A 10,022-nucleotide genomic window follows, 5' to 3' on the forward strand; every position below is an offset into this window, starting at 1 on the left:
GCTCAGAACGCCACCTTGTTGAGAGATCACACTGTGTCCATGTCGCCTTTAGTTTCTTTATCTTAGCTGCAGGTTCTGGGTCTGTGTTACATTGTTCAGCAGTTTGTACCACTTTGTTTCCAGAGTTCTTCAGAGCAGGTTTTATCTTTTCAGTCTTTAGGAGTCTGAGGGTCTAAGAGCTTGAACTAAATCCACACTTAGACCGAAATCACAGACACCAACTTATTATTAAAAGTACATAAATATTTTTTTATGTACATATAAAAAACAGATGCATTATTTGTACTGTCTATACACTGGGTGCAACTCCGTTTTACAGCTATGTGCATTCTTACGGGCTTCACTATCGGTTGTGTCGAGTGTTTCTGTCCCTGTTACTGAGGATTATTTATTTACACGACTGTTCATTTTCTTTCCAAACGGAGTGCGTCGTGCACCTAGACAGCAGTGTGTTCGGAAGTCGAGCAACAGAGAAGACACAGTAAACCTGTAATTTCAGAAGCTGCTTTATTCCTTTAAAGGCCTCTAAAAAAAGTCAACTGCATCAATTTCATTTCATAGCAACAAGCTCTTCAATACATTTTTAAAAAAAAACTCCAACCGAGAGCCGCTGATTAAACAAATCAGAATAATTGGAAGAATCCTAATGTATGCAAAACAGAGCAAAGGGCCCTCCACACTAATAGCAACAAATTTAATGCCTTTTTGAGCAAATTTGTGAAACTGTGTGGGATTTTAGAGCTTTTTCACATGATTTAATTCTATACACCTGTGTGCATTACTTGATTCATTCTACATGTATTCATTATCTGAAATTGTACTCCACGTGTCAAAGAGTACATTTTTTTGAGTTAAACCTTTTTAAAACGTGATTTGCTGCATCACTTTTATACCACAGCATTTTAATGCGTACATCATCAGGCACTGGTATGCTTACTGTTCAGTCTCTATCATCCTGCAGTTTATGTTGTGCAGTTGTGTCACTGGTTACATAGATCAGACATTGCAACTGAGAGTTTTTTTTCCAGACATAAGTGAGGTCTGAACTGGAAAAAATACTGACAAGCTCACAGGTGTAACTCAGTATAAATATTAAGTGCATAGGAGATAAAACAAAATCATATGTTTAAAACTAAAGCTTCTTGCATCCGTGAGCGTCACCTTAAAATCCACTACATCACAGATCAGGGATCATTCCTGGCTGTCATTGGCTATCTAGGCCTTATTCTTTCTCCCTATTGGACAGGTGACACCTGTTCCTGCCAGGCCACAGTATCCATCAGGGTCTTTGCTCAGGTACTGTTGGTGGTAGTCCTCAGCGTAGTAGAACAGTTTGCCCTCAGCTATTTCTGTGGTAATCGGACCAAAACCTTCCTCTGTCAGGACCTGAAGGAAGAAGCACAAAAGATGCAACATTTTCAACAACTCAGTACCAAATTAAAGAATGTCTCTGTGTCCATAAGGTGTATTTTGGATGATAGAAGACATGAACAAAATAAGCATTCAGCACCATGTGAGCATTTCAATCTTCAAACAGTGACTGAAGACAATCTCAACAACACAAACTCAGACTTCCAGAATTTCATATGTGACAAACCTAAAGAACCAAACTTGTCAAATTGCAGGGGAGGGCTTTCTATATCATTACTCTTGTTCAGAATCAACATGTACGAGGTGTGTCAGAAAAGTTCCAGGACTGGTGTCACAAAAGATAGATTTCAAACCCAAACTACAAACTACCAGTTTCATCCTTCAGACGATCACGTCAACAAAGAGATCCTGCAGCGTTTGCTTCATTCAGTGCGCAAGAAGAGGTGAGAGTTGTGGCAGGACAAGTCGTGGCTGCTGCACCATGACAACACACCTACTCACAATGCCCTGAACATCCCACAGTTCCTGGCTGAGAAGAACATCACCGTGCTGGAGCAACCTCCCTACTCACCCCACCTGGCTCTGTGGGATTTTTTCCTCTTCCCCAAGCTCAAGGGGGTCATCAAGGGGACCTGCTTTGAAGACGTGGACAACATCAAGATGGTTGTGACGACGGAGCTGAGGAGGATCCTGGAAGAATCCTTCCAGGAGTGCATGTCGGCGTGACAGAGAAGGCTGGGAAAGTGTGCTAGACTCCAGGGGGATTACTTGGAAGGGAAAAACTTGTAGTTTGTAGTTTGGATTTTCTATATGTCTTTTGTGACAGCAGTCCTGGAACTTTTCTGACACATCTCATATGGCTGAATCGCTCAAATGTTACAACTTTCCATTGCGGAGGTTTGAGTATTTTTCTAGTGAGCAAAGTTGCAGGTGAGCTGGTGCGCTTGAGCTGCCGCGAGCAGGGAGGAGTGAGCGGAAACAGAGGCGACGATATTATACAGCTGCACAGAAGCAACGGTGTACATCTAAACCATTTTGCTGGAAAGAAGGGATTATTTTCATGGTTTCATTTAAAAGCAACTGAAATTCTCATTTTGGTTCTTGAAGATGTTTCACCTCATCCAAGAGGCTTCTTCAGAGGTGAATCACCTTCAGAAAACCTAAAAGAGAAGCCCAATTGCTTTTTACTTAAGCTAACCATGACCTGAATGACTGGGAATCAACATAGACAAACATAAATATGTTACTTTGATATACAGAGATGAGTTTTCAGATTGTAAATCAACGATCGGAGAGGAACATTAAATAAACTTCAACTGTCAGTCATTGCTGGCATACATTCATGAGTGTAAGCGACAAAAGCCAGAACAGAAAAAAAAGGACCTCTGGCCAGATGTACAAACGATACACTCAAAAACCAACCATACATCCTTTCCTGCACATAAACTAAAAAACAGTAAGAATGGCTGCACCTGCAAAACACAGTTTGAGGTTTCTTGACATCTTCTCCTGGTGTGTTGTTGTCTTTACAGATTTCAGTTTAATGGTTAATCCTAAAGTACTGTTTAGCATCATTCTTTGTATTGACATTCATCCTTTTTTACTGTCATGAAGTCCTTCTCAGTAAAAGCACCATACATTAACCATTCATCTTCCTTCTCGTGCTTAAAAGGGATGACTGAGATATCACTGTAATGATTGTTTACAGATACATGTGACAGGCATCCATATGGTAAATGGTACAGGCCCAAAAATAACCACAGCTCTGCATAAGTTCTGACGGAGAAGATCGCAAACACATTTCACTTATTGCTGTTCTTCTCACTAACAGGTCTAATGAGTAGTAGAACAGCCACAATATCAACATGCAAATGGCTGTTTAAAAGTGTTTCTACGTCCATCTGTGGTTGAGTGTGAGAGTGGAAATGAAGCATGTGCCAAGTTATTGGGTTTTATTATAGAAACAACAATAATGGAAGATTACAGTGATCTCTGTGGGAATTCGTTTTTTCAGTAAAACTCAAAGAACACACAAGAAAATTACAAAGAAAAATATAATGTGAATAGAGCATATGATAGGAAATATGGAGGGGAAAACTACTAAACTGTTTCTGTTTGAAATGTCCTTAAAGTTTGGACTGTATGTGAAAGGAAATGCAGATATTCTGGTTTTGCCTCTACAACCAACATTTTTTTTTTATGTCTGTTTGTCAGTGTATCCTGTTGTTGCTTTGCTTGATGCTGGTGTTTGTCTGCATTGACTAAAGTTATTCTTCAAAGTGCCTTTTCGTGGCAGCGGGATTTAACATTTAATCGTGGAGTTTGACTATCCAGAACTAACAACTGCCTTTTAATTACACTGTGACTCTTCAGAATTGTTATTCCAGATATCTTTGTCAATGGTTAAATAACATAAACAATTCAATGCAATAGCATCTTTTTGAAGCAAGCAGCCCTCGCCTACAGCTTGCCGTAGCCTGACGGTACTGCAGGTATCTTCAATGTCATTTTAACGAGTCAAAACTCTAATCTAAATTAACTGTAATTATATTGTGACTCATCATAATTCCAGCTCAGGATGTCACTCCGATAACCTTTATTTAAGATATCTGAAAAGGACAATGTAGACATCTTGAATTCAGGGGAACTGAAGATATTTTAAACTGGAATTGTGATTGGTCAGAGTAAACCTGAAAGATCAGGTTAATGGTAAATGGACTGCACTTATATAGCGCTTTTCTACCTTAGCAGCACTCAAAGCGCTTTACAATGTGTTTCTCATTCACCCATTCACACACATTCACACACCAATGGCATCAGAGCTGCCATGCAAGGTGCGTCCTGCCATTGGGAGCAACTTCAGGTTCAGTGTCTTGTCCAAGGACACTTCGACTGTGGAGGGGCGGGGGATCAAACTGCTAACCTTACGATCAGAGGACAACCACTCTACCACCTGAGCCACATCGATACCAGACACTAGAATCACATCTCGTCATAATTCAGCTGCACATAACTGCAGTGTGAACTGTGGCTATGTGTGATAAGAAACCTCATATACATGCATGGTAAAAAAGAATTACAAATATATTTAGTCTCACTATTAAAATATTAAAACAGCTTGCTATGTCCATTAGCATCTTACAGACAGGTGACAAATCATCCCTCTAGGAGAGTTACACAGACTTAAAGAATCAACGCCAAGAAGTTGTTCTGGTGGCACACCATGGCCCGACGCTTTACTACGACACTTCATGATGATGTTGCCTTTAAAGTGCCACTTATCTGTACATGTCTGTGTGTTTATGTATGTGGCGCTCCAGGCAGGGCAGTACCTATCAAAACAGACAATTCACTCACACACATCGGATTTATAATGAGGTTGGAGATGACACCTTCTCCTCCTTGTGATAAAAATGACTAAACCAGATGGCGTGTGGGTAAATTAAAAGACAAAGAGCAACGGCGGCGAGCATGAAGACACACAGTGATAAAAGTTTCATTCCTGACGGAGGGCTGGTTGCTGTGTTTTTAGCATGTGTTTACAGCTAAAGCTTCCCATTTGATTGTATCTCGGGGTGGTAGAAGAGATAAATCTGGTGCGACATTTACACATTTAGCCTTTTATCTGCAAAGCTGCTGTTCTTCTTCTTGACACGACAGCTACAAAGAAGGAATCCAAAGCCCCCGAAGTGACTGCACCAGGTTTATGGTAATTATCCTGTTGGTTGCCCTAAATAATTACTAAACAGAGCTATTATTCAGCCTGTTGTTTCTGTGGCTCAGCTCGGGATCATCATCATAAAGGACGGACTGGGTTTTTTATTTTAGCCAAATAAAAATGTCAGAGTTGCTTCACGTTGATTTGGTTAAAATTTTATGTGAATGCAAATGCTGGCGGCTGAGCATTTAGGTTAATTATTTAAAAGCTGGGTGCTTCGTATTATTTTGAGTATCTACTCTACTGGAAACCCATCTCGTACGATATTTCACAGCTTGATTATACGCTCCATATCCTGTGATTATGCGGCTTACAGTATGTGACTGTTTCGGATTTATAATTGACAGAAATGTCACATGTTAAAAAGTAGCACAAGCTTGTTATGGGCAGCTACTGTTTGGTAAAATTCTATTTATTTCTTTAAGTACTCCTATCAATATTACATTTTGGGGGGGAAATTAGACAATATTTTTAAACTATTTGTGCTGATATTCCTAATCTTTGTCTTGCTGTGTTTAAATCTAAGCAAAACAAATGATTTTTATATTTTATTTTTATCACCAGCACTGTTGCCTCGCAGCAAGAAGGTTGCCGGTTCGCGTCCCGGTGGGGGATCTGCGTGGAGTTTGCATGTTCTCCCCGTGCAGCGTGGGTTCTCTCCGGGTTCTCTGGCTTCCTCCCACACAGTCCAAAAACATGCTGAGGTTAATTGGTGATTCTAAATTGTCCGTAGGTGTGAATGTGAGTGTGCTTGGTTGTCTGTCTCTAAGTGTAGTCCTGTGATAGACTGGTGACCTGTCCAGGGTGTCTCCTGCCTTCACCCTAAGTTGGTTGGGATAGACTCCAGCCCCCCCGCGACCCCAGTGAGGATTAAGCGGTGTATAGATAATGGATGGATGGCTTTTTATCACCACAGGCATAACAGACGCAGCCCTGATCAGACTACTGTAAACGTATAACCGATTTGCATCACGTCCATCATATCACAGGATGAATGACACTGACACTGAAAATAAACCGTGTTAATTTAAGCACCATACATCATCAACCACAGATGTCATCAGTGTCATTACATCCCTCATCCCCCCCTCTTCTTTTATTCCTCCATCCAACGTTTTGTGTATCAGCCAGAGAACCAGAGGCCTCAGGGCGGTGGCCTGGACCCGAAGCCCAGCAGGGTGCTTCTCCACTGGGCTGAATGGCTCCAGAGATACAGAGCCCCAACTAGCTGCTTGATTTGATGTTTGGATTGAAGTGTCTGACAGTTAGATTCAGGTTCATTCTGTTTGCTAACAGGGAAGAAAACCTCATTTAAAATCACACTGACATTTCTACTAATAACTTAAAAGTCCAGCTTTGGAGCAAAGTCTTTCTCAGCAGTTTGTCATGTTTCTTGCTTTATGCATAAGTGTGGTTCTTTGTCCAAAATATTAGTTAAAAGCATTATTATAGTTTTAACTTCTAGATGTTCGCAGGTCAAGTCTTACGTTCTAACACAAGAGGCCACGACTGACTCCAGGGTTCATGGGGGGGGACAGAGAAGAGCAAATACTGTAGAAGTAGGTTGAAAAAACAAGTGTTTCCATTCTTCTGGTGAGAAATATTGACTTTGCGTTAACATGTAAGACAATGTTTGTGCCAATCTGATGGAAATATGAGAACATCAACATATCTGGAAACCAATACAATGTTGGAGAGAAATCAAAGCCATCGGGAGAGCTGGAGTGGGCAGCTGTAACCTCAGTTATAGAGGTACTTGAAAGTGTGCCCTTGAAAGTTTGTAAATCTTTTAGTTTTCCATATTTCTGCACAAATGTGATTGAAAACTGATTTGAGGAATTTCTTGAAAATCAGATTATATTTTAGATCATATTTAGCAGGAACAGAAAATCCTAAACATACCAGCACCACAGTAAAGATAAGTGCTGCCATTCTTTGAGCATTATGTTATTTACTATGAGTGTGATGGCATCCCATTGCAGAGAGGTTATAGTTGAACTGTACGGTTCTTGTTTAGACTGCACTTGTAGTTTGAATAGAAAGAACTCTTTAGGGAAATACTTAAAAAGTCCTCTGTTTATTTTTAGTACAAAAACAATCAGTCTTAAAACTGTGCTGGGTAATTTCACACATTGGTGCCTCTAATACTTAATGAGAGGTAATGGTTTGAAAACCATTTTAGCTTCATTGACGTCAGCACTCAGAAGTTGTTAAAGAAGATGTCAGCAAACAAACCCGGAGGGTCTTTGAGGCTTTTAAAGCAGAGAACACCAAAGAGACAGGAGAGACAAAAGATGTAACGTTAATGAGGTCAGCTTTTAATGGACACACTGTTTGCTCCCTGCTGTTTGATTCATCACTTCCTGTGAAGATTTCCCACCATGACTGCACTGACACCACAATTTAATTTGACTAAATAGGGTGGAGGTACAACGCAGCAGTTCGTTAGAATGGGATTCTCTTTGCTGTTGCAGCTGCCCTTTGTGATTGAGGCTGGTGAGATGGATTTATGCTTACAGTGGGCAGGTTTATTTATACAGCAGCTTTCAAACACAAAGGGGTCTCAAGCCATGACAGAAAAAACATTTACCAGACAAAAGAGAGAAAATACATTTAAAATAGAAGTAAAGGAAAGAAGGTAAAAATAGTTCTACAAGAAGAAACATGATACCAAAGCGAATAAATCTCTCCAAAACAGATAATTTTAGGATTTAGTTATCTACTCTTTACATTATCAGCAGTAAATCATGGCAAATTTATATCAATATATATTGAGCTTTTTAGACATGAATTTACAAAAAAAATACTTATTCATGTCAAAGTGAAAACATATTTCCATTAGGTAATGCCAATGAATTTAAAAAATGTTTATTAGGGACTGCATAACCCTTTTTGAAAGTGACTCACCTAATTCAACACAAGCCCAGCCAATTCCTGCTAGAGGTCACACAATTAGTGAAATGGAGATCATCTCAGTGCAGTGGATGTGACTCAAGTGATTTTAGTACAAAGACCCCTCGCATCTGGAAAGTCCAGTCACTGGTGAATCACTGCTCCTGGCTATAACTACAGTATGAAAATGAAAAAAAAAACACTACAAGAAAGTCTGTGAAAACATTGAAAAGCATGGTTTGATACAAGAAGAATCCCAAGCCACTGAATATCGCCTTGAAGTAAAGTTAAAATCCATCATCAGGAAATAAAAAGAATATGGAACATGCATAAATCTGCCTTGAGCAGGCCATCCTCCAAAACTGAGTGACCACGCAGAGACCAGTGAGGGAGACGACCAAGACACCTATGGCTCCTGTGAAGGAGTTAGAAGCATCAGTTGCCCAAAAAAGAGAGACTGTGCAGAGAACAGCTGTTGCTTGTTCTTCACCAATGAAAGCTGTATGGGAAAGAAAAAGCCATTGTTGGAAAAAACTCATGTTAAATCTTGACTAGAGTTCATCAGAAAACATGTGGGAGACTCTGAAGTCACCTAAAAAAACAGTTCCTTGGTCTGATGAGACTAAAATTAAGCTTTTTGGCCATCAGACTAGACGCTATATTTGGCACATCATCACAAACACACCATCCCTACCAGGAAGCATGGTGATGGCAGCATCATGATGTGAGAATGATTGGCCTGGAAGGCTTGTATAGGCGGAGGATAAAATGAATGCAGTAATGTATACGGAATTCCTTGAAGACAACCTGATGCAGTCAGCAAGAGAACTGTGCCTTGGAAGAAGGTTTGTTTTCCTGGAAAACAGTGACCTGAAGCCAAAGCTACACAGAAATGGTTTAAAGACAACAAGGTGAATGTTCTGCAGCGGCCGAGTCACTAACCAGAACTCAATTCAGTTGAGATTTTGTGGCTGGACTTGAAACGGGCTGCTCACTCAGGATCCCTCTGCAACCTGACAGAGCTTGACTAGTTTTACTACCAAGAAGAACGGGGTAAAATTGCAGCGTCCAGACGTGCACAAGCATAATTCAATTTAATTCAAATAACTTTATTTATCCCCTAGGGGCAATTCAAAATGCTGCAATTGCAAAATTTGAACATATTTAAGATATCCCTGTGCATAAATCCATTTTCACTTTGACATAAATGAGTTAAAATATATATTTTTGTCCATAAATTCAGACTATAATAGTCATGATTCAATGTTGAATAGCACAAAAAAAAAAAAAAAGAAAACTTACAAGAGGATAAATACTTTTATTAGCCACTGTTGACAGCAGAAACTAAAGGCTGCTTCACTTAAAATAAAAAATAGTTTGACCAAAAACCCGAAGCATGTGAGCACCTGTATGGAAACTTCAACAAAAACAAAGATGGTAATAGTCTTGGACCTAAGCCAGATGTCATAATGATATGATATAATGCCCTTAAAGGTTTAATTTGATATTTTATGAAACAAATCATCACATATCCACAACGTGATAAATACACCTGTCAGCTAAAATGCTGAGGATGATGCTCGGATGCATCAGGTGGCAGAATCTGGAAAAGTCCGGCCTGTCTTTGCCTAATAGCACGCCTAATTATTCTGATATAGTTTCATCTCAACTGCAATAACTGATGAAAAAGTTATCAAACATCAGCATCACATTTCTTAATAGAATTGGAGAACTGTGAATTGTTTTTATGTATTAATTGGGATTTTATCTACTGCATCCACTATTAAAGATCCTTAACTGTGTTGTTATATAACTGTCAAATGAGTTTGCTAACATCTGAGATGTTGTAAGACAAGAAAAACAAGGAAGGAAATCTACAGAAATAGTATTCAGTCAGGCAAGTTGTAGTCATTCTTTCATGTCAGGTGATGTCATGTTTCATGATGTCCTGGGGTAAGGACAACGAAACAAGTTAATAAAGGTTGTAAATGTTTACTACGCCATGAATAACTGAAAAGAAAAGGTATTTCCATCTTTCATT

The 10,022-nt window shown here is 39.6% G+C and overlaps 1 protein-coding gene across 1 annotated transcript in view; it reads right to left on the minus strand.

Annotated features, from left to right (window-relative positions):
* Window positions 1–490: 490 nt before the first annotated feature.
* msraa (methionine sulfoxide reductase Aa) overlaps window positions 491–10,022 on the minus strand; it is a 48,534-nt gene continuing 39,002 nt past the window's right edge. Inside the window, exon 6 of the mRNA XM_008281620.1 lies at window positions 491–1,386. Within this exon, the coding sequence (XP_008279842.1) occupies window positions 1,216–1,386 (171 nt within the window). The 3' untranslated portion in view covers window positions 491–1,215. The remainder of the gene's footprint in view (window positions 1,387–10,022) is intronic.

Source organism: Stegastes partitus, unplaced genomic scaffold (assembly GCF_000690725.1).
Source record: "Stegastes partitus isolate 25-593 unplaced genomic scaffold, Stegastes_partitus-1.0.2 Scaffold239, whole genome shotgun sequence".
Taxonomy (NCBI): domain Eukaryota; kingdom Metazoa; phylum Chordata; class Actinopteri; family Pomacentridae; genus Stegastes; species Stegastes partitus.